General features: G+C 42.5%; 1 protein-coding gene across 9 annotated transcripts in view; it reads left to right on the top strand.

The window, feature by feature from the left end:
* USP22 (ubiquitin specific peptidase 22) overlaps positions 1–25522 on the top strand; it is a 106928-nt gene that overhangs the window by 61691 nt on the left and 19715 nt on the right. For 6 of the 9 annotated variants that reach the window (XM_081169553.1, XM_081169551.1, XM_081169552.1 and 3 more), the window contains 3 exons: positions 18008–18151; positions 19084–19253; positions 23455–23602. In XM_081169553.1, coding sequence (XP_081025679.1) covers positions 18008–18151; positions 19084–19253; positions 23455–23602 — 462 coding nt within the window. The remainder of the gene's footprint in view (positions 1–18007; positions 18152–19083; positions 19254–23454; positions 23603–25522) is intronic. The other 3 variants (XM_081169554.1, XM_081169555.1, XM_081169559.1) reach the window with 1 other exon arrangement.

Raw genomic sequence — 25522 nt, 5'->3', positions numbered from 1 at the left:
CCCATTTGCATTGTTGCCAGAAAAAATAATTTTAAAAAGGCAGCGAGAAGAAACTTTTTGTTGTTGTTGTTTTACTTAGCCAAAAAAAAAAAAAAAAGAAAGAAAGAGAGAGAGAGAGAGAGAGAGAGAGAGAGAGAGAGAGAGAGAGAGGATGAAAAGGGAAGGAGTTCAAATCCTTTTCAGGAAGAATGATGAGATCTGGGGGAGATGCCACAGACAATGGCAACACAAACAGTGGCAGGTGGCTTTTGCAGCTGTGTGACACTCGGGCCGCATGACCTGAGAGTGAAGCATGAGTGGAATAAATATTGCAATAGTTCTTCAGCATAAAGGTGGCACAGGCAGGGAGTGTGTGCAGAACAGTGGCCTGGAAATTACTTCTGGTTCTCTAGGCAGCAACCAGAAACACTGCTTCATCTTTCAGTATTGTATAAACTATGCATGAGCTTCTGTACACAAGGGCCTAAGTAGAGATGTTGGGACGATGACTACTTTTAAAAGTAGAAAATGTGCTACTTTTTTGCCTGTTTATTTTGCTTTCCAATATCTAGTTCAGTTGGTGAACTAGAGTAAGGAATCATCAGTTTGGTTACAATTTTTAAAAGGGGTGGGCTAAGTGTTGGTAATTTTTTTTACTGAAGTGGCAGTCTTAACAAGCATGGTTGAAAGTGGTTTTTGCTATCTCCAGTTTTGACTTAGAATACACATGTTGAGTCAAGAGTGGCATAAAATACTGCCTAAATATTTTAAATATTCGTAGTATAGCTTAAATTTACTGGGAAATGAATAATTAGAGCTGTCTCCTAATTAACCTTTTTAATTAACTGATTTGCTTTCAGATTGCTGAAATTTATATTTTATATCTACGCAAATTATGTAAGGATATTTAAGACCGATTTTTTCCGGACCAAACTGCAGGCTTATCCATAGTTCTGAAAACAGTTTGAATTCCTTGCATAAACTGTTTTACAGCAGTACTAGCAAAACCACCCTCTCACAGGGTACTTTTGGTTATAAAATAAATGTAAAATTCGCATTTTAAGCCCTGTTCCAGTAAATACTTCAAGTTTTTCCAGTAGAATCAACTGACAGAAAAAAAAACTTTCTTTTATTCACTGAGAATGTTTTAAAATAGACCAGTTTTTTTTTACAGCAGATACAAAGATCTAAACACTGCTCTTTTTGAAGTTGATAGCACCGTAACATTTTACTTTTAAAAAATGCAGAAAGGTAGTTTTGTGCTTTCAGTTACCACTATCTCTTCGGTCTTTCTAATACTTGGGCCTCTGCTTGTCATCTTTGACTAATACAGTAATAATGAGAGAATTTAAAACCTTGATGTGTATTCTTTCCCTCCAAAAAAGAAAAGAAAAAGGCATGTATATAAATGGCCAGAAAGCTTTTCTGAAAGCAGACTGCTCCAGGAGGCTCAATTGTACCAGCCATCTGTGAAAGAAAAATCACACAGCTGCTTCAGAGTTCTAAGAGGTTTGTTGCTTCTAGAAATCTGTGCTTGATGTTAAATTTTAGTCAAATCAAAGCTCCCAGATTTGCTGCCTAACGGGATGTGTCTAATCTTGGTGATTTGGATGCAGTTCGCTTAGGTTTTCAGTACCTAATGATGTTCATATGTCTGGTGTGATCATGCGCCTTAGTGACGCTACTTACAGATTTCCATTTAAGGGACTGGATGATAAATCACAAGTTCAGAAATTAACTCTTCAAAAAGTTTGTGGCATAGATGCTAAGTTATATAGGATCTGTTCTGAATGTTTGCTTCCTCTCCCACCCCTGTTTTATGAAAAACTTCCGACATTCCCTATATTATGGCATTTAGAACTGTGTACGGTAAAAAGAGACAAAATGCTTGCTTGTTGGTTTACAGTTTTACTGGTTCATTTTTTTCTCTTGTCTACCTGTTTTTCTATATCTGATTTAGCCTCCAATGCATGCTTGTTATCAAGATTTTACTGTTTAGGAATGCAAAACACACTCATAACATTTGTTTGTATTTCAGTCAAGAGAGTTATGCTTATGTAACCATTGGCTTTTGTGGAAGTTTTGAATTATTTATTTATTTGAGCACATACCGGATTGGTTTGATTTTGAGACTTTGTTTTTCCTTTATACAGAATGTGAGCAGCAGTGGCTTTGTTTCTCACTTCCAGTTTTGGATTTGGGCGTTTTTGGAAACTGAGTTCTTGAGAGCATAGAAAGGGGGCATACATAAATAATGTGATATCCAGGTCCTGAGAATATCTGTAGTTCTTTTACATAAATGAACTTACAAATTCTGTTGCTGCAATTTTTTTGTTCATCACATTCATTTGTTCATCACATCCCCTGAAGCTTGGAACACAAGTAACAATCATTTTTATTTAATACCCCACAAAATATATCTAGTGAAATGAATAAAGACATTCTGGTGTGCCTTCTAATGGATGAATATTCGGTCTGCAAAATCTAGTTCAAAGTACATATTTCAAAATCCTTTTTGAAATACGTTTGCTAATCACAATGCATACCTTAATTCTGTAGTTGCAATGTACTCAGAATGAAAACTGCTCTCCTTTTTGTTGCATCTTGTTTTCCTTACTCCTGGGAAGTAAGCTGCTCCCTAGGAAAACAAATCGTGTAGCATCCACTTGCATATACAGTGTAATTTAGTTCTGGATCTTGCGACAGATTTTTATTTTGTGATGACTCATGTGTGAACCATTTTTAGAAACGTAGGAAACAGCCTATGACGTCCCACTCTTTCTCAATCTAACCCAGTACCGTCTGCTTTGACTGGTAGCAACTCTATAGGGCGTAAGGCAGGGATCTTTCCCATCACTTGATACTAGGCCCTATTAATTGAAGTTACTGGAGATTCCATGTGCAACCACCTGCACAGAAAGCATGTGCTCCGTCACTGAGCTATGGTCCCATCCAGTGGGGCGGACTTTGGTAATATGGTGCCCTGAGCAAAGGCAAAATTAAGTGCTCCCCATATTTTTATTATTTTCACAATAATTCATTTTTTATTATTTTGTGCCCTTTTGGCTCGGCGCCATGTGCTATTTTATAGTGGAGGGCCACAGGTCTCCTACCTCACCAAGAAGTAGGAATGCCACAGCCTCTCTGTAACCACCAAAAAGGCCCCATCTCTTCTGCTTCCATACCTGTTCTCACAAGTACATGGGATAGAGCAAGACCTCCAAGACAGGTAAGAGTGTTCATATGGGACTACCGTATTTTTCGCCCCATAAGACGCACTTTCCCCTCCAAAAATGAAGGGGAAATCGGGGTGCGTCTTATGGGGCGAATGCCTGCAAGCCTCGCGCGCCCGGCAGGAGGTCCCACCGGGTGCGCGAGGCTTGGGGCGGCAGCCTGTCACCCGAAGCACGGGGAGCCCTCTGGAGGGCTCCCCCTGCTTCGGGCGAGTGTCTGCAAGCCTCGCGCACCCGGCAGGAGGTCCCACCGGGTGCGCGAGGCTTGGGGCGGCAGCGGACTGCTTGCGCGCACCTAGAAGCTTGGCGCGCGCTGAGCTCAGCAAGCCCCAAGCTTCTAGGTGCGCGCAAGCAGTCCGCTGCCGCCCCAAGCCTCGCGCACCCAGCGGGACCTCCTGCCGGGTGCGGGAGGCTTGGGGCTGCAGCGGACTGCTTGCCGGCATGCAGAAGCTTGGCGCGCGCTGAGCTCAGCACGCCCCAAGCTTCTAGGTGCGCGCAAGCAGTCCGCTGCCGCCCCAAGCCTCCCGCACCCAGCGGGACCTCCTGCCGGGTGCGGGAGGCTTGGGGCGGCAGCGGACTGCTTGCCGGCATGCAGAAGCTTGGCGCGCGCTGAGCTCAGCACGCCCCAAGCTTCTAGGTGTGCGCAAGCAGTCCGCTGCCGCCCCAAGCCTCCCGCACCCAGCGGGACCTCCTGCCGGGTGCGGGAGGCTTGGGGCGGCAGCGGACTACTTGCCGGCATGCAGAAGCTTGGCGCGCGCTGAGCTCAGCTTGCCCCAAGCTTCTGGATTAGCGCAGGGGTCCGCTAGCCCTGGGAGAGGCGCCCGGCTCTCCCACGCTGGCGGAGACCTTGCCCGCACGCAGAAGCTTGGGGCGCGCTGAGCTCCGCACGCCCCAAGCTCCTGGTGTAGCGCAGCGCACCTGGGGGGGAAATAAAAAATTTTTCCTTTATTTCCCCCCCTGAAATCTAGGTGCGTCTTATGGGCCGGTGCGTCTTATGGGGCGAAAAATACGGTAAGCAGTTTCTGATATAATTTGGTTCTAAGCCACTCAAGGTTTTAAAGGCCAGCACTAGCAAACCCACAAACCAATGGCAAACGTTATTGAACATTGACAGTTTGCTAACAGTGGAATGTGGGAGATGTTAATGTTTCAAACTGTCCAGAATAGCCTTGCAATGTTGAAAAAGAGAGTTAATGCCACCTTCCACCTCTACTGCTGAGAGCAATTGCTGTCTGGCAGAAATACTACACAGTAAGTGGTCTGCTTGAAGGGTTCAGTTGATGATCCTTTTTAAAATGCTGCTCTAGGTTTACAATATACAACTTGGCAACTCATGGGCCATGTGTGACCCACAGAAATCTCCAGTTCAACCTGTGGAAGTACCCATGCTGCACTCTTTGCCAATTTCTCCTGTTGAATTTGCTTCCTCCCTGTTCAGGTTTACATTCCTCAAAGTCTGCTGGCATATGCCAACCACAACTTTCTCCCCACAGCTCCTGGCCCTTGGGGGAAAGAAGGTTTTCCCTTTCTGTATAATATGATTGGATGTCTCTATTTATGCCAGTCTTAATCCTCTAAAAATACACTAAATTCTCTTCAGGAGTGCATGTCTCATATTGTTGGAATCAAGTGGTTGATGAGATCACTTTAGCTTCTTTCACTTTTGGATGTCTAATCTGAGTAGAAGAAATCCTACTCAGGAAGGACCAGCGAACTTGATTTACTCATACACATTTTGCAGAGCATGAAATTGAAGATTACAAGCATCAGATTCACTGAAGTAAAAAATGTCCTGCTGAAGGGAATTTTGCTTTGGCTGACTCCTGAAGACCGAGTGAGATTTAAACTTCATGAAATTTGTTTGTGAGAAAGTCTGATTAATTCAGCCACAACAGCATTTACCCTTTATAAGATATATACTTCACATAGAAAACAACTTAATCATATAACCCCCTAGCAGCTAACTTGGGGATTTGAAAGTGAGGAAGAGTGTCTTTGTATGTTACAATGGGGTATAATTTAATCTGCAATCTGTTCCAATTATTTTCTTCCTAGGGGCATATGCGTGAAGCCTTTAGCTGTACTTACTTTCTTTTAAAACAAATGAAATATTGATATATGACTGTTAACTTAACTAAAATATTCCTAAAGGGATGGATCTTACTAGATATTATGGGGGATTTTGGAAGCCTCACATGTGGTGGTGGTGGTGGTACTCATTCATTCTGGAAACTGCTGGGAAGCTTTCTGAAGATCTCCTCCTCTGCCAGAGCTAGGGCATCACTGAAAGAATCTTGGCAGTTACATATGGCCAGTTATAAAGCCAACTTTTTGACGCAGATATTTTCACTTAACTGGTGAAACAACTGTGTGATAAATCAGTGAGTCACAGAATTGTCTTCAATTATCTGTGCACCCAGGACAATGTTAACTGTACCACACCTGCCTTTTATTATGATTTTTAATGAGTCACTTGTTCAATGTGGGTGGCAGGAAAGGTATATCTCAAGTAAAGGATTACTCTGTACCTCAGAATCTAGTTGAAGCGTCTCATCTCCTGGACAGTTCATATTATTCGGCCGTCATCCCCCCCACTTCTCTTATGTTTAGATGAGAATTAAAAGACTTAGGGTGTGCTTACATGTACTCTGTAGCCTCACTCCTCTGAAACCGCTGCTTCTCCTCCCGGCACAGTACTTAGCTGAGTCAGTAACAGGTATTTCTACTCATCAGTTGTGTGCAGATATGCCCAAACTGTGGCTAGTGTGTATGAACAAGTGATGATCTGCAGATTGTTGTAAGTTGCTTTTTAGGAAGGTCCTACATGCACATCCTAAGGGACACGGGTGGCGCTGTGCTCTAAACCACTGAGCCTAGGGCTTGCCGATTGGAAGGTCGGTGGTTCGAATCCCCGCGACAGGGTGAGCTCCCATTGCTCGGTCCCAGCTCCTGCCAACCTACCAGTTCGAGAGCACGTCAAAGTGCAAGTAAATAAATAGGTACCACTTTGGCGGGAGATAAACAGCGTTTCCATGCACTGCTCTGGTTTCGCCAGAAGCGGCTTAGTCATGCTGGCCACATGACCCGGAAGAACTGTCTGTGGCTCCCTCAGCCAGTAAAGCGAGATGAGCGCTGCAACCCCAGAATCTTTCGCAACTAGACTTAACTGTCAGGGGTCCTTTACCTTTTTACATGCAGTCAGCCATTTGGGCCGCTGTGAACTGCCAAATGAAAGATTTGTGGTGGTGGTTTTTTGGTGGGGGAAAAGTATGCTCTGTGTGGCAAGTGGGGACATGCCGACCACTTGCCTCCATACAGAGCGATTTGATGCAGTCCACACAGCACCTGCCAAGTTGTATGCATCAGCTTTTCCATGGCTGACTTTCAAGAACCTTTGTGTGTATTGCAGGCAACCCTTCAGTGGTCTCTTCTCCTCACTAGAATAGGCCTGGATGATATATTGGCGAGGCGCGATACAACTTGTTCCTCCCTCCGCCTCTTTAAACTGCTTGGCTGAGGAGCACGCACTGCCCTTGCCTCAGCCAAGCAGTTTGGCCAAGCCCCTGACCCTCCGTTAAAGGCTTTCTGCTGCTGTGCTTTCTGCTGCTGCTGCCAGGCCCAGGGCTTGCCAGCAGCCACACCTTGTGGGCTTCACCTGGAAGGGTGGGCTGCGTCTTTCTTCCCTGGGTAAATGACCACCCCAGGAGAAAAGAGGCAGCACCCCCGCACGGGCAAAGGCAGTCAAACACACGGAGCCTGGTGAGCTCTGTGCACTTAGCTATCGCTGCCTGGTTCATCTTTGGGGAGGGCGGCAAGCGAGCCTCAGAAAGGAGCCCCGTGGTCCCTATTGCTTGCATGTGAGTGGCAGGGACATCGGGGCTCACTCAGCTGGGGTCAGGAGCCTTTCCGCCCCTCCCCCCATCTGAGCAGCAGGCTGGGGCTGGCTGCATTGGCCCCAGCCTGCAAGGCACTGGGGTGAAAGCGCCTCGGCACCCGCGGTGAGAGCTGAGGCAGTTTCACCCTGTGCCTCTCTAACTGAGGCCAGTGCAGCTTGCTTCAACCTTGTGGTTTATCGCCAAAGCACGATGTTTGGTTCCTGATACATTGCAGTGTTGAAAATCTAACATTGACCAGCCCTACAGTCGAGTATTCATGTTGCAGTGTCAACTCCAGTATGATAACTTGCCCACAGTTCCTGCAGCTGGGCCCTTACATAGGTTTATGAGCTACAAGGTGTTACTAGCTAGGCCAGCCTTACCACATTTGGTCAAAAGGCTCAGAAGTGCTGGCTGATCAGTTACATAGATAATAGTTTATAGTAGCAGTTACCATTACGGTCTTTATGCAGTTGTATAGCTGTCTTTGACACTGGAATTTTTTGTTATGCAGGGTGCAGACCTCTAAGGCATGCAGTGTTTTGATTCATGTCCCTCTTTGAGCAACACCCAAACCATTCCTAAGCTGTGATATGGTGCGCTTTGCAGCGTTTACACATGGACGCCAAGTTAAGTGACAGCTACGCTGACACCTTGAGGCCTTTCCATGCAGCTTGTGAGTTGCTCCAGCATGGAGTAAAGAGGCTGGGAGCCAGGATGTTAAAGAAGAGGATAAACGGTTTACATACTACTTGTAGGCTTGCTCTATGTAGGCACACACATAGGACAATCTGAACTGTGCCGGAATTTTGATAACCTAGTGATTTTTGGCAGTACGGTACACAAGGGATTTCTACGGAAGCTTCTTTATCTGCTTCTTGTGCTTTACATGTTTGAGGTTAGAGCGGGTGTGGGGAATCTTTGGCCCTCCATATATTGCTGAACTACAACTTCCATCAGCCCCAGCAAGCATGGCCATGGTCAGGGGTGATGGGTGTTGCAGTCCAGCAACATAAGGAGGGCCAAAGATTCCCCATGCCTGGGTTAGAGTGTATAGTGCAGCATAATCCAGGTTTGGTGGTTTAGGATTTAGTTTTAGGTTGCTTTCCAGGTTTGCATAGTTCAGCAAGTTTATCGTAGTCTTGTTCAGCCCTGAACAGATGGGGAAATTCTTCTTGTTTGCTACTGCGACAGGACTGCTTAATGTGTGGACACCTGCTCATAACCTGCACAGCTGATTAAGCTACCCATCTTGAGAAACCAAGGGTCAGGTCTGAGAGTGGATGGCTCCAGGTTCTACTTCAAATATGCTTTTCTCTGGGTATGAATTTCGTAGATGAATTCCCTACCTCCTTTTCCAGTTTAGATCGATGTATTTTATAAAACAGAATAATATGGTGTTGTAAATCATAGATGTTTTGGATGATACATTAAGTTGCTGTCTAAAACAGTCACTCCTTGTAACCTCATTCAATATGAGAAGACAAGACAAACCATTCTGGCCCCGTGGAAGGAAAAGCAACGTGTTTATACAAATAAGTAACAATAGGCGAAAAAACAGAAAGCAGCCACCACACCCAGGGAGCTTCAGAGAAAAAGAAGAGCTCTGTACCAGGAAGAATTTTGAATCATATAATATTCTCTATACTAGCAGGTTGGAACATATAGGTAGCATTGTTGAAACAAGCAAAATGGTTCCATGGAAGTATCAGATAGACCTGTCAGTAAAAGAAGCAAGCTAGTACATAGTCTGAACGCAGCAATAATTAGGAACTAGCTCATCAGTCCTGTTCAGATGGCAGCTTAGAAGAACACACTCTTTCTGGAGAGGAGGAGGAGGAGGAGTTGGGATTTTCCTGCAGCCCACCCCCATTCCCATTGTTGTCAAGGGTAGTGGGGACCCTTTCCTCTCCCCAACTTTGCACCACACTTTTCAATGCATATTGGCCGCACTTGACTGTGGTAGCTGAGGTATAGAGTGAGGCCATGTCTGGGAGGGAGTGATTAAGTTGCTGTTTGTATGATATAGCCCTAAATGGAGGTGGGTGAAAGAGATAGTTGTAAATTATGTTTAATGCTGCTAGGGATTTTTGTCGACCAGACATACGCTTTGCAACAAATGGTTGGCTGGGGATTAGCTGTGTTATCTGTATGGTTGGCAGGAACGCTTGAGAATGAGGTTTGTATGTGGGAAATTGCTAAGGATGTATTTGGGAGAGGTTACTCAGGTGAAGGAAGCATGGGTGCAGTTCTTATTTGAGTTATTTTGTTGCTAATAATGCTGTTTTGTGTAGTTTCACTGTATTTTTGTCTTTGATTTTTGTCTGTGACATTTCTAAGTTTTCCTGCTAATCATACTGCTTTAAATGTGTATTTTGTATTTGATCTTAATGTGCAATACTTTATTTTGATAATTCGTAATGTTCTATTTTATGTTTTAAACTGGATTGTAAACCACTTTGAGATTATTATTATTTAAATATAAAGCAGTATAGAAATGGATTAAATAAAATAAAGCTAGACATCCAGAAGGCCAGCTGGCTCTCTCTTCTCTCTTACCTTGAGTAACACAGGCTCCTCATTCTTTTCCTAAAACTGGGGACTCAAGGCAATATGTTTCCCAGTCCCCATTAGCAGGTACAGACCTCGTTCTGGAGGTCTGTTCTTAACCTGAAACTGTTCTTAACCTGAGGTACCACTTTAGCTAATGGGGGCTGCCGCTGCGCCGCCACACAATTTCTGTTCTCATCCTGAAGTAAAGTTCTTCCCAGGGCCAAAGAGGGGGGAAAGTCATTGTGTTGACTCCGCCTTCTAGTTAACCCTTTCTCCCAGTTCCAGTATATTTTGGCGTAGATCTTGCTCATTTTGTGTCATAGTTGTGTTCATCTGTCTGCAACCACTTACGTCTTATTTGCACATGTACGTATCCTTGTAGGTGAGGCCACCTGCCTACTCAAGACTGGTTTGGAAGTGCCTGAATTCTAGCAACAGGCACTTTTTCAGACCTTTGTATCTTTTGACATGCCTTTTTGGCTTTCGGGGTGGTTACTTCTGGCACTGTTGTGGAAGGGTTTGTCTCCATCTAGCTTTCTTGGTAACAAAATGTTCTAGCACTTCAGTTGTGATTCTGAACTAACCATTTGCCTTGAAGAGTGACTCCTGTGCTCAGATTTCCTTGAGCATCTGGTGGGTTCTTAGTGAAGCACTTTACAGTGATCAGTGTTTTCAGTGGCACTTGAAGTTCTTAATAATCACATAAGTATTCCCTCCCTAAATAAGTGCCTTGTTGCTGCTTGTTGTCAGAGAAAGGACTGGATTACCCTAATTACCTCTGCATTGACCCTGCCATTATTCCTAACCTTGCTACTGCCAATTGCACACTATCAGGAAAAGGAACTAGCCACGAATCTCTCTTAGCTCTCTTTGCTCTAGTTTCAGTGTAATAATAGAAGCACAACATATTCCTCAACTATTATTGCACATTTAATATTTTAATCTGATTTTTTTCCGGGGCAAGTCATTATTTGTATGTGTTTCTACCAAAAGGGTTCCCTCTGTCAAAGCTTGCAAACTCCCCACTCCATCTTTGCGGGGTTTTTTTAAAAATCAGTATCAACCCTCTCAGTCCCAGTGTTAGAAAATCGTCAATAAAAAAGCAAAGCACCAAATTGTACTTTAAACCTAGGTTATGGTTGCCACAATGGAATGTCTCATTTTTTGCAATGAGATTTTTTATTATTATTAATTTCATTTCTATACCGCTTTATATTTTAAAGAAAAGAATTCAAAAGCAGCTTAGAACAAATTAAAACATCAAATAAAACAATCCCAAATAAAACAAATTCAAGCCTCCTGGAAATTATTTCACATCCTTCTCTAAGTGATATTTTGCTTTCCACATACTTATTTACCTGCTTAATTTATAGAGCTGCCCCATAGCAGAAGTATTCCAGGAAGGCAGTGTGGTGTAGTAGTTAGAATGTCGGACTTGGACCTGGGGGATCAGGGTTCAAATCCCCACTTAGTCATGACACCCCCTGAGTGACCTTGGGCCAGTCACAGCCTCCTAATTACCTCACAGGGTCGTTGTAGGGATTAACTGAGGAAGGGGGTGAACCATGTCCTTTTTGGAGAAAAAGGTGGACTATACATGCAATAAATAAGCTGTTCTGTATACCTGCTAAAGAAAGCTGGAGGGAGCAGCCAGAGGGAGATGTCAGTTGCCAATCTGGCATCCAGAGATCGCCATATGGTCGCAATTGGAACTGTGACAGTCGCAAAACGCATTGGCACCTGGGGGATTTCTAACACTGGCTGTAGCTTAGTGGCATAGCACACAATTTGTATGCTGAAGATCCCAGTTTCAAACTGAATCATCTCTAACCAGTGTGCTCACAGGGGGCACCTTTGAGTTGCAAAGGCCAGCATGGTTCTGGAGTGGCAGCGCTGCAAGGGATCCTTGGTCTTGTCTCTTGAATTGCATGCTGCATCCTCATCTCCTGGCTATCCGAGACAAAAAATGCAAATCCTGTGCCCTTGGTGGCCACCAGGAATGCTTCTGAAGCATGGAGGCATGGAATGGAGCCTTAAATACTTGGGGCATACGTTTTATTTCTCAGATTTACTGAGGAAGGTGAAGAAGCTTATTCTTTTACACATTTTTTTGTTGCGAACAGCCTAAGCAACGTTATGAAACCGTGTTGTCTAGCTGACTGCTTTTGCAGGCTCACCCTGCTGTGCCTTTAGTCCAGTGCTGTTAAACTGCCTTGGGATTGATTTTAAATGAAGGCGCACAGTTAGATGCAAGGTCACTGCAGAGCTCCTCTAGTATTGATTTACAATGCTGCTGAGGGCTGCAAACTTTAACTGTCTCCACTGTTTCTAGCAGAAGGCTTTGTATGGGCTGGAATATGGGAACTTAATGCCTGCTGTATCTCCAAGCCACTTTCTACAGATTTTAGGCCCTTTAATATTTTATCAGCCAAAGTGTGACCATCTTTTTAGCCTTGTTGTATTGTTGCGAAGAATAGTAGAGTTGTTCATTACTTCATTCAATTGTGCACTTTATTGGTAAAGGTTGATTAAGGCCAGTGGTGGTTGTAAAAGGTAAAGGTAAAGGGCCATTAGGTCCAGTCGTGACCAACTCTGTGGTTGCAGCGGTCATCTCACTTTATTGGCCGAGGGAGCCGGCGTACAGCTTCCGGGTCATGTGGCCAGCATGACTAAGCTGCTTCTGGCGAACCAGAGCAGTGCACGGAAACGTCGTTTACCTTCCCGCTGAAGCGGTACCTGTTTATCTACTAGCACTTTGATGTGCTTTCGAACTGCTAGGTTGGCAGGAGTAGGGACCGAGCAACGGGAGCTCACCCCGTCGCAGGCATTCGAACCACCGATCTTCTGATCGGCAAGTTCTAGGCTCTGTGGTTTAACCCACAGCGCCACCTGCGTCCCTAGTGGTGGTTGTAGTGATTAAGAAAAACCTGTGACCCCCATAGCTCACTTCCAGTTGTTTAACCATGGTTAAGTCATCATGAACATCAGGTCTGTACTGTAACCAAGGAAGAAGGTGAAAATGTCTGACCACAAAAGAGAAATATGGAGGCAATGCATTGGTGGATTTATTGTGTGATTGTGGATATCAGTGAACAAGGAGCTGTCCAAAATGCTTTATACCTACCAGTCTGAATATAGCTGTTCTTGCTCTCCTCTGATTCATGTTGCCATGTAATGTCTATATGTTTGTATGTCATGCCAATTCTGAGTGTTATTTAAACAGAATAATGCAGAGGAGGAAGAATAAAATTGATTGAACACAAAGGGAATTAGTAATGTAATGTTATATTTTGTCAGGGCCTTATGCACCAAAGTCAGCTGTGAAATTATTTTTTACAATAGGTCTTATTGTCCATAATACAGTCCTAAATTGTATAAACCCATGAGAAACTTATGTGCTAATTACTATTCTAACATGGACTGTAGTTTTTTGGGAACATTTTAAAGTCTAAACTGTTTACCCGGGATGCACAAAGTTTGGCTGACCTTGGTATCCAGCCAAAATTCAGGTTGCCATGACCCCGAGGGCAAAGTTTTGTCTTTGGCATAATGATCTTTGACGGTGCTGTAAAGCACAGTGTGAGCTCACCAGCATGACAAGTGAATTTGTGGACCCACAAGTTCGACACAAATCTTTATAAACAAAAAAATGATTGTTGAGAAATAGCATTATATGCATGAGGAATTTTTATAAAACAGCATACCCTTTTTTTGTTCAATTTATTTCAATTAAAACCCATGGACGCGTTCCCCTCCCCTTGCTATGTTGTACTCAGGACTGTGCCAGGGAGATGTCATGTTTCGTACTTACTGCCCTGCTTATCTCAACTATGGGAAATTTATGAAACTGGGCATACTTGCACAAGTGGAGCAAAAAGGTGCTGTTAATAAGGTAAACAGACCTATAATTACAGCCTTTAGTACATCACTAAATACACCTTGCCTTCCCTGGAGGAAATAGCTTGAGCTTTTTAAGTCTCTGGACTGATGGTCCTGTGTGAAACTAAACAAATAATGAATTTGTAGAGGTAGCCATAATTCAAGGGCTGGAGTATCTCCATTGTATACAAAAGGTCCTAGGTCCAGTCCCCAGAATGACTTGGATAGACCAGTGGTCTGATTTGGTGTATGGCTGAAACTTTTGAATCCTTTACAGAAGCACAGAATTGCATCTTGCCAACAAGTGAATGATGTATTCAGGTGACTAAAAATGATGCTCTTCAGGATTATTGCATGAATAACTCCATAAATCAAAACATTTACAGATACATGGTAATTAATTTACAACTGCAGAGATGCACACAGGCACCAGCAAGCATTTTGTTGGAGACCAGCCCTGATAGTGTATAAAGAAATGGAAATGGTAAGCAGTCGTCACTCTGTTGTGGAATCATATTGGATGGACTACAAGTGGTGATGATGATTGGACTTGAACCAGACTGCCATAAAACATGTACCTGTCTTCAGTGTGTTAAGTGATCTATTGCCAGCTAAAATAAGGTAGCAATGGTGAATGAACAGGCAGTTATGTGACTTTATTATAGTCAGCTATAGCCCAGATTGTGAAATCTGATTTTCTTGAACTAGCTTTGAAATCTGAGAACAGAAGTCCTTCAGTTTTAAGGTGCATTGAATACTCTTCCCAGGATTATGTATTGCGAAAAAGTGTTTTCTAACATTGATGGCTTCCTCTTTTTGCATACTTGGGGGACAACCTAGGAACATAGAAATGTATTAGTTTGTGAACTAATTGGGTGGAATTCAGCGTCACACTATTTACCGTAAATTGTTCTTCCAATGCAAGTATTTCTGCTTGCCAGACAGAATTATCTCCCCTCTCTTCCCCCTGTACACTGTTCTGGCGGGGGGGAGTTCTGATTCCCACCAGCCAATTCGGGAGGAAGCCCCGGTTGTGCCAGCATAACTGGTTTTTCTGGCTCCCATTTAGCACAGCTATTCAGTTGAATCCAGCCCATAGAAATTGCTTAAGCCCTGAGCATAACCCACTCAGTGCCTTCCACTACCTGCACAGAATGTTTCCAGCCCTATTAGCATCACTAGAGATACCTGTGACTGAGAACAATGGCAGCAAGCAAAGATGGACTTCCTAATAACTTGCATCTGGAATTACAGTTTCCAGTTATGGCACTCTCATGGATGGTGTACAGCAAACATATTTACATGGTTTTGTCTACTCAGGCTGCAGGGGACATCAAACATCATCTTTCAAATCCTCTGACGGTTACTGTGATAGGCTGCACAGTGTGGTTAGTTTAATGGCGTAAGTATATTGCACAGACCGGTGCTGCACCAACACACACTTGCATTTTGTTTAATTACCAAGTTTTGCTTTGGCTTCCTTTCTTTCTGCTTCAGGAGTTCTATGTAAGGAGAGTTTCTGCTATTCCCGCTACTGACTGCCAGCATGAATTTTGATTGTATTTCTTCCCCAAGGTAAGGATGGTAGTCATTTTAAGAAGTCAGTTGTTCTGCTGTGTAATATTAAACTTAACTGAATATATGTTTTCTCCTCAGGCGAGGTCTCAAAGTGTGTGCTGTACCTCCTCTACTTACTGATTCCCTATTGTAATCCAGGTTTGAACTCCTTCCCAAGTAAGTTCAAGATTTAGGGTAGTATCCAACATTAGTCATGCTCTGAACAGACTCATTGAAATGAATGGAAATTGTCAACTCAGTTCCATTACTTTCAGTGGGTTTACTTAGAACAGCTTAGTTGGATACAACCTTTAATTCTAGATTCTTCTTTAAATATGAACTGATGAGATAAGATGGTGTCTAACGGTTCTACTGTTTTTGTGTGTGTTACAGGCTACATTGTGACCAGTCTATCGGACTGCCATGTGACCACAAGAACCTCCATCAGAACCTTAGGTTCCTCCCTGCCATCCCACAAACAAACAAACAAACAAACAAACAAACAAACAAACAAAAATGAACACCAGAAGAACTTCTGAAAGCAGGTCAACCGTTGCCACGATGATCAGATTGTAACTGTGGACCTTCTATCACAGCATGTTTGAAGCAATGCATTTCAGTGGACAGCAGAGGAGCCTAGATCTAGGTGGCCTTCACTGAAACAGCAGCTGAGCCATGGATTCATCGGGTGGCATCTTGGGCACATCTGTATTGCTTAGGGTTAACTTATTATGCTGTAACTGAATAATAACGCAGGCAGCGAACATTTTGTGCAGGGGTTCCGTTCCTAGCCCCGTGATCATCGGTGGGGCTCAAATAAGCCTGCCCCACCCTGTTAATGTCCCTTTTCCGCCCTCTTCTGGGTCCGAAAGGACCTGCACATTGGCAGTGCCTTCCCTCACAAAGTTATTGTGAGAATTTAAAAAATTGAATATTATGAACTTACATTAGATGTGGGGCAAGCTAAACGTGTAAATTTTAATGAAATGATACCAAGGAGATCAACCAGTACTAAAGCAGATGTAGCCATCAGCATGTATAATAAAACAATGTTCAATAAATATGTGCCAAAAACTATCTGTACAAGCTTTACTTAAGAGCACTTTACAACACTTCAAAATACGTAAGAAGTACATTTTATATTAAGGCTCTACGCCAGTATTCTTCTGTACAGTACTGTGTTTGTTTGTGTAATCATGGGAAATGACTTGTCAAGGGAGATTTAAGAAATCTTGGTGGTGATAAATGAAAGTGGGCTTGTGGTTTCTTGAAAGTCAACTTTAGTCTTCTCTTATTTTTAAGCGCTTATGGAGAAAACATGTAAATGTGTTCTGTTTCCTGAGTACCGAAAATATGATGATTTCATGGGCTTTCAGACACGCATAAAACATGCTCTTTCTCTGTCTCACCCCAAGGTTGGCCTTATTTGACTTTTAACCTACAGTCCTCTTGCACGTCATGCCATCACTTCCTGTTTCTTGAAGCTGCTGCTTCTAATTTGCCCTTTTCTCCTTTGCAAGAACAAGATTAGGGCAGAAGATGCTATAAAAACAGGAAGTGATTAAGCTGTCTGTATGGCAGAGAGGGAAAAGGACAGGCTCTGAAGCCTCACTGTCTTTGTAGGTGGGTCATAGAAGCCTGGGTTGTTGTGCTGTTGCCACATACTACATATGCACAAAGGCCTAACTACCTCTAGCAAAGGCTGGGAGAATGTGAATAGGGTTTACACTGACTTTCTCATTTTGCATCAATCATTTGGTTTGTATGTCCTTTTTACTACTCCTGCAAATGCGCCAGATTTGGATAAATAATTTTTAATTGCCTTGTTTATTTTCTGGTTGAAGAATTTGGATTTGTTACAGAAATAGAATTCTGCAGTATTGCCTTCCCCCAGCTCTTTTTATTAGCTAAAACTTGTTGTACTAGACAGTTCTCTGCTTCTGCATTTGCAATGTTTGTACCATAAACCACAGTGAAGAATAAACCATTGTACAAGAGGTTATACTAGTGCCGGGAAGGAGGGGGAGAGAGAGAGGGAATGGCTGGTCTTTGGGGATGAACTAGTGTCTTGTCAGTTTGGTTGGAGAGGATGGCAATATTCCGCTAATGGCAATGATTTGGGGAAGATTTGAGTATCCATCGACTGATTCTCGGTATACAATCCAGCACAGTGATTTGTGGTCTTCAGTCTGCAGTAACCTAGCAACAAGCTACACACCCTCCTTGTGAAGAAAGCTAAAGGGCTCTTCAAACACATTATTGTGTATTGCAAGAGCCTCTAGTATTTTGAACAATCTCAGCAGTGCTATCACATTGTATCCTCATGGGCTGGTAGACATTTGTGAACCTGCAGCATCATAATCTCTACTCTAGAAGCAAAAACTAAGCTCACTAGAACTGTTGCATTATGTAAGCAATGATTGTCAATTCAAGGTGGAGGCATTAGCCAGAGTTCTTGCAGTACTTTGATCAATAGTTCAAAATACATAGAATTGACAGATATAATAATACATAAAGTTGTATGAGAGAGAAATTGTCGTTCTTTTTTTCTTCCTTCCTTCCTTCCTTCTTAAAGAGCGAGTTGTAGATATAGATGAAATCCAAACACACCATTCCCTTCGTTATATGGGTACCAGCTTCCCTTTCTTGAAACTTTCTGGGTAGCACAGGACAGAGGCAGTCGGAGGGCGAAGTTCTGGATTTGAATTTATCTCTCTTTGATACCCTGTCTCTTAACCCAACTGCAAGGTAAAGGAATGCACTTCCACACTAGAGAAGATAGCAAGTTCCATTTCTCAACCACAACTGTTCACAACTGAATATTGCCGCGGTTCTTTTCAGCGTCACTAATCTTAAGCAATTCTTTTTCCAGTGTTTGGTTCTCAGAATCCTTTTAAAAAAGCAGAACAAGTGAATATATGTTTATGCCAGAATTTGACATCCACTTGGTGATCTCCATTTCTATAAGCATGGTTGGATTTACAAGATATGACTGCAGTTCTAAGATACTATTGGGTGTAATCCACTGCCCACATCACCTACTCCACAATAAGCCAGTGGATACCTATGGATGCAGTTCAATAACATAATATAGCCTTATGCCTGCAGCCGCTGAATGTTTTTGGTGATCCTCTCACGGCAGCAAACTGATACATATTCTTATAGCAATTCAAGCAGTTTGTAGTTTTACTGTTTTTGTTACTTTTGGGTGTTAATGGTGGGAGGGGGCACAACTGCTTCCTGGTGTGTGTGTAAGTGTAAGAAAGAAAGGGGACAGGGTTCTTGAGCCAGGAGGCAGAGCACTGACAAAATTTCAAAAAGCATATAAACCCATCACTACAATATAAGATGCAATTTGTTCTGCATCGAGTTCATAGTGCTGGTGCCAGTGAGGGTTAAGGATGGGAGCACAGCAGTAAGCCTGCTGTAGAACCATGTAGCCTTGCTGCCTCTTCGTAGACTGTCCTCAGCTATTTGTAGAGGGACCAAATCTTCACTTAGCCTTATTGTTCACAATGGGTAGCATCCGCTCCTTTGCACAACAGTGAGGGGCAAAGCAAACATGTATCTGCTTTTTATCAGCCCATTTTTAGCAGGAGGGCTGTTTCTAGATTAATTAGCCCAGTGCAAGATATAGCTGCAATAAGGCTTTTCAGGCTTTATAATATTTGAAAGTATTTTGATGTGCATAACTGTGCGTGTAGCTGCGATACATGAGGCATACACATTTTGTGAAATGTTTTGTTTTATATAGATGTCTTGCTTGCTGTATCTCAAAGACTTGATTATAAGAACATTAAAAGTCACTTTCAAAGAGGAGGAAACGAGGTCTCCCTTGTGGAGTGGACCGTATCACTGGATACATCATCAGCCTTGATTCTTAAAAAATCATGATTTGCAGCTGTGTGTTGAATGTGGCGATTTTAAAAATCAATTAACTTAAGCAAACTACAATTTTGTAAACCAGAACAATTAACAAAATCTCCCCTTTTTGCTTGTTTTAATAGGTCTAAGAGGGCTAATCAATCTTGGGAACACATGTTTTATGAACTGTATTGTCCAAGCACTTACCCACACTCCACTACTGCGAGATTTCTTCCTCTCCGACAGACACAAATGTGAAATGCAAAGCCCCAGCTCATGTCTGGTCTGTGAAATGTCTACACTTTTTCAGGAGGTGAGTCATCCTTTCCGCTTATAACTTGTACATTCACACATTTGTAACACACAGCAACATTACTTTTAAAATTTTGGGTTCAGATTAGGTTCTAAGACAAACTGTGGGTTGCTTTAGTTATAGCTGAGAACCTAAACCGTGGTTTAAGCTTTGTAATGTATAATAGGCAAACTGAGGTTTAGAGCTTCATTTTTCCCCCCTCCACACTTAGCTTTGAGTTCACTCCCTTCTCTATGGTGCGGGAACCTCTGGAGGCAGTGCATCAGTGGCCATTGCTATAGTTTGTCTACTCATTTAACAAACTGGTTAGCACAAATCGTAATTCTTTTTAAAATATATATTTTATTGAAAGATAAAAAGTACATAATTACAAGTGCACAGAGTAAGATAAGGTGCAAAAAGGAAGAAAAAGAAATAGCACCCATGTAGAAAACAAATAGCACAAATCTTAATTCAAAAACGCATTTGAAAACATGATTTGTCATTTGTTTTACTAGCTGATCACAAAGCAGAGTTTGTCAGTTCAGAAATGCTAAACCATATTTTACCATTATTTATTTAAAGCATTTCTACTTTTCTCTTCAGCTGAAAAGACTTCCAGAGCAGCTTACACACAATTAACAAAACCAAGATAGTCCTTGCCTGCAGGCTGGCAATTTAAAAGACATGACATAAAAAGAAAAGGGGATGAGGAGGGAAAAGGAAAAAAGAAATCTTAGGCAAGGCAATAGTTCTTGAAGAGTAGTTCTTACAAATGATGAGATGGAATGAAAGCGTTTCAGGGAGCTGAATTGCCAAATATAGCTGGTCTCAGCAGAGCCTATGAAGTAAATCTTCTTCTCATCTCTTGCTGTGCCTGCAGCCTGATAGAATGGCTGCTGTATTTTTCTTTTTTTCTTTTTCTTTTTCTCTTTTTTCTATTCTTTTTACTTATGTAATTTTTTTCCCTTTGAAAACTTAATAAATATAAAAAAACAAAAAACACGAAATGTTCTTTTTTGACAGTTCATGTCTGAAATAAAGATGTATAAGGAACAAGAATAAATACAAGGATTTGATGGCAGTGTGGAAGACTTTTCGGCTTATTTTCCATCCATATTCATGTGGTTATGCCAAGAAACTTTGGGGGTACCGGGCAAGATTGTAGGACATTCTTACCTGTAATTAAAAGAAATAATTGGCACTGGTGTTAACCACAGTTAAGGTTGATCAGGCTCCCTGCTTCACCATGTTCCTTAGTCAGGTATATCCCTTAACCAAGACCAAAGTGAGAAGGTGAAACCCACTCTCCTAAAAGCAGGGCATTTCCACAGCCCTCCACTGCAGTAAATACAGCCACGCTGACAAGCAACACACAAGAGAGATAAATGTCCTCTTTAGGCAGCTGCCATTCTGAAAATGGAGACTGGATAAAGATGATAGATTCAAACAGTGATTCCTAAAAGGAAGCTTTGAGAAATTAAGCCTAAGATTGGAGTATAGGATCTTCCAAGGTCTTAATCCTGCTGGGCACGCTGTACTCTGTAGTTTATATGGTGAGACAGTGTTGGGCTCTTGCTACACACAAGCTTAACCAGGTTATTGTTTGATTACCTTGGGATAAAAATCTTGGTGTGCTGTATATGTGTGTGTTAGCAGTTCTTTGGCACCCATCCCCGGTCTCTTTTCACCTTTCATTTGGCTCTCTTTTCTAGTATTGAACTGCTTTTCCACATCAAAGGGTAGAATCTATTTTTGCCTCTTTGTCTGCTTACTTTTATTCATTGAAAATATTGTACATGAAGAACCGCATCCAAGCTGAAGTCCTTTGGGGTGGGGGGTGGGGCTAAAGGAATATAGAGGTACTATTGCTGCACCTACAAGCATGGCTTGTGCTCAGATACAGGTTAGGTACATTTTCATCCTCTGCATGGTAATAGCCAGTGGTTAGCGCAGGCTGCTTCTTAAGATTCCTTTTCATCCTAATGAAGCACTAAATAATATAAAATCGGTAGCTGCAGTGAAGTAATTATGGAAAGTGCTACTGGGTAGAGTGACCGAATAGTGTCAAGGCTAATTGTAAGAAGTGACAAATTTTATTGCTGCAGTTCCCTGAATTATGTTGTCACAGCAGCAGTGTCAGCAGATTTCAGTTACCACACCCGGGCTCTAGTCCCTTGGTGACATTCTCGTTGGCATCTCAGAGTTGCCTCTTATAAAAAAAGTGCTTGTGCATTGTTGCATTGCTGCAGTGTAGTTTCATGCCAAAAATATGGGTAGCTGTGCAAGAAAACAAACTTTCCTTCTTAACTGAATTGCATATAAGGTTATATACAACAAGCTGTTACTTCCCCATCTATCCCTCTCTAAAGATGTCTGAGCAAGATGTCTACTGCCTGCTATTATTATTATTATTAGTAGTAGTAGTAATTTAATTTATATGCTACCCTTTATCCAAAGATCCCAGGTGCACAACAATAAGAACATAATTTACAGTCCCAGTAATGAACAGAACCACATTCACCACAAGAAAACTTGAATAATGTAGAAAGGTGTGCAGGCTGTGTGTCAGTTGCAGATGTATTAATTTTATGGCTTGAAGGCTGTAAAATGGATGGGGAACCTTTTTGACTGCATGGGCCAGACCCTTATGAGGATTGGCCCTACAGGCTAAATTTGATAGGTGGGCAGGATTGCCCACATGTCAGTCACCTGACTTGATGCCAGGTGATTTGACACTTTGAAAGCCCGAAGGCAGCATGGCACATCTAAAGCAGAGTTGTTGTTGTTCTTGTTGTGGTTGTTTTAAAAAAAGACAACAACTTCATTTTACCAGGGGATTCAGTGCAAGCCCTTTCATCATCTTTGTAGATGTTTGCATTGAAACCCCTGCTAAAAATGAAGGGGTTGTGCTCCATTTTAGCAGTGTTACTGTGCAAGACCCTTCCTGATCAAAGAACTGACCTGTACAACCAAACTGAGCAGGGTTTAACCACAACTCATCAGCTGATGATTGGGATTGGGATGGTTTGATGCTTCTACATTGGCTGTGCACGGCATTCTGTCATGGGGCATTGGTGCACACAGTCAACATAGATTTGAACGCCACGCCCCCAAACCATCAGCAGATATCACCCACCCATTGGAGTGATGTCTGCAGGTTTTTTTTGGGGGGGGGGAGAGAAATGCCTTGCCAGCTGCCTTTTCCCATGAAGATGAAACTCTCTTGCAGAGCTCTTCATTGCTTATTTGATTGGGTACTTTCTTCAACCTTGCCCTTAGAGTTGCACTGTTGTTGGCATCCATCTGTCTCAAAAGGTAATGGAGTGTAGCTCCGGGGGTGAAGTCAAACTGCTGTGTTAGCAGCAATGAAGTGACCTCCCCAGTGCACAAAGCCTGGGCGGTGTGTATGGAGGGCCAGGAGTTGCCAGAAGGAGGCATCCACAGCACCACCCAACTGTCATAGGGACTCTACTCTGGGTTTGTGTAGGGTTTACTCCTTAGCCTTTTCTTCTCCCAAAGATACCCCGCAAGACAGCAGATGTTTAAGATCAGCAGAAGGTTTAAGACCTTCTTGACCATTAGACCCACTATTGGTCTTGTCTGCTCAATCTACCAGAGCTTGTCTGTGTGGATTGCACAGGCCTGTTCAACATTACCGCACAAACTCAAGTATTCCTGGCCCATAACAGAGTATTTCATTTATTTTTTGCTCTGCAACCACAGATTAGCACACCCTGAATCGTGTTGGCTGCTGAGGACAAGACCAGCTGATGAACTGGACTGAAAGTCCAAGTTCTAGGGCAGCCCTGAATTCTGTACCAGATAAAAAAATGCAGAGTAAAGGCTAGCTCTGACTTGACATTGCATATCCATGTGAGAAACAAACCCAAGATTGTATTTGTTACAGGGATGAAATATTCCAAGATACTATATCAGAAATGGTTTAGGTAACCTAAAACATTTCTGATATGGTGGTAAATTGCTTGGGATGGTGGGTTAGATACGGACACAGCGGTTCAAATTCTGAACTCACTTACCATTGAATACAATAGTTAATCAAAGATGGAAGTGAAAGCTTCTGAACTTACCTTTTCAGCTGCAAAAAGGCTTGGACAGAGGCTAGGCACATTCTCATACCACTAAACAATGGCTTATTATTGCATTCAAACCATCCCAGTGAAAAATATTTGACCATTTCTTATATTCTTTTTCCGAGCAGTTCTACTCTGGGCACCGATCTCCTCACATTCCATATAGGTTATTGCACCTGGTATGGACGCATGCACGGCATTTAGCAGGGTACGAGCAACAGGATGCACACGAGTTCCTCATTGCTGCGTTAGATGTGCTACATCGACACTGCAAAGGTAAGGCTTTCTCCTGGCAGTTTTTCCCATTACGGCCTCTTCTCAAATGAGAGCAATTTCAGCACTAACCAGGTTTCCTTCTCCATCTAGTATATGAGAAGCATTTCCCTTTTTACACTTTAATTACAGGTGTAATAATACAATTTTCACTTGGATCCATCTGGCCACATCATGTGCGGCACATAGAGCTTTTAAAACCGGTCTACCTCACATAGTTGAACCCCTTCAGTTTTTACCTTTGCAGATATATTAGGGCAGGGGTAGGCAACCTAAGGCCAGTGGGCCAGCTGCGGCCCAATCGCCTTCTCAATCCAGCGTGTTTTTACTTGAGTAGAATGTGTCCTTTTATTTAAAATGCAGCTCTGGGTTATTTGTGGGGCCTGCCTGGTGTTTTTACATGAGTAGAATGTGTGCTTTTATTTAAAATGCATCTCTGGGTTATTTGTGGGGCATAGGAATTCATTCATTATTATTTTTTCTAAAATATAGTCCGGCCCACCACATGGTCTGAGGGACGGTGGACCGGCCCATGACTGAAAAAGGTTGCTGACACCTGTATTGGGGCATATGGAGCAGCATTTTCCTTTAAGTGATAATTTTCTTTCAGTTGAATAATACACCTTTTTGCTGTTGCTGCTGCTTTACATATTGACAGGTGCAAGTAGGTGGTAATTTCATTCCCCCCCCCTTTCTTGCCAGATGCCATGGGAAGCCCAGTGAGTGGGTAATACCTTTCTGTGTTGCTGTGAACAAGCTTACAAAATAGTCTTCTGAGACCCCCTCCTCGCTGAACCTAATTGACTTGGGTAATTGAAAAGGGAGCAATCTTATCCTCCTGTGGGCAGAAATGGCTGTCTATTAAGCATATCCAGCAGGGATGTTGCCTGATGGACAGTGAAAATGTGAAGGGGCCATTTGTTGGCTTCTGTCTGAGGACCAGAAATCCTAAAGAGAAGGAAATGCTTTTCAGATGCAAGGATTAAGTCTTGTTTCTTTGCACTGAAGCAGAATCAAAGTGATCCTCTTAGATAATTAATAGAAGCAATAATTAAATTTTAAAATTATATAAAATCATTACAAAACAAGAGAAATCAAAGCAGCAAGGTGATACTGTGCAGCTTTTTTCTTTCTATCCCACTCCACAACTGAGTCAGCAATGCAACTTTGCATGACTTCTTTTTAAAAAGGAACAGAGAACCTATTGTGTGTTAATAAGAATTCAGCGAACTGTGTCTTATGGCTGAAAGTTAAATCCCTTTTGATTGACAGTTGTTCCATAGTAAAATAGTTCACTTGTAAATGCTGTGCAAATTTAGTAATTCACCACTAAAAATAATGTATTCCAAGCTGGTCTTGGCCCTTCTTACAAATCAGTGGGATTTCTAGCTTCCCCAGTTCCAGTGATACGGGGACAGGTAACAATGCTTTTTAAAAAGGTTAAAAGCAAAATATAGTCCAGCAGAGAGTTTAACTCTGCCCATCCCAAATCAGCCCAATGCAAAAATATCTTCTTACAAAACTTGATTTTGTCATCCTGCTATTATGTCTTATGTAGATGCATTTTTAATGTTGCCTAATGGAGTATTCACTGTGGTTGACTTTGGTGGCAGTGGGTTACTCTGATAGAATTAGAAGATGAGTCTATTTTTTAAAATCTGTTAACCTGCTTAGTGCTTTCAACTGGTTATTTCTGGTTTAATATATTGCAACCCACTTGCAGCCAGAGGAGATATGCTTTTTTAAACTATATAAGAGATTGGAAGTGGGTCATGGTTTTCTTCCCTCCAATAAAGCAGATTTCCCCCACCTACCTTAATGCCAGTTTGTAGATGCTGTGTCACAGGTAATAGTTATGGCTAGATGGGTTCCCTCATGATCTAGGATTGTTAACAAAGTTCATCTCTTGGTCAAGCATTGCAC

Source organism: Podarcis bocagei (assembly GCF_964188305.1).
Source record: "Podarcis bocagei genome assembly, chromosome: 14".
Lineage (NCBI taxonomy): Eukaryota > Metazoa > Chordata > Lepidosauria > Squamata > Lacertidae > Podarcis > Podarcis bocagei.
Note: the sequence above shows the minus strand (reverse complement) of the source record. Positions and strands in the feature narration are given on the sequence as shown.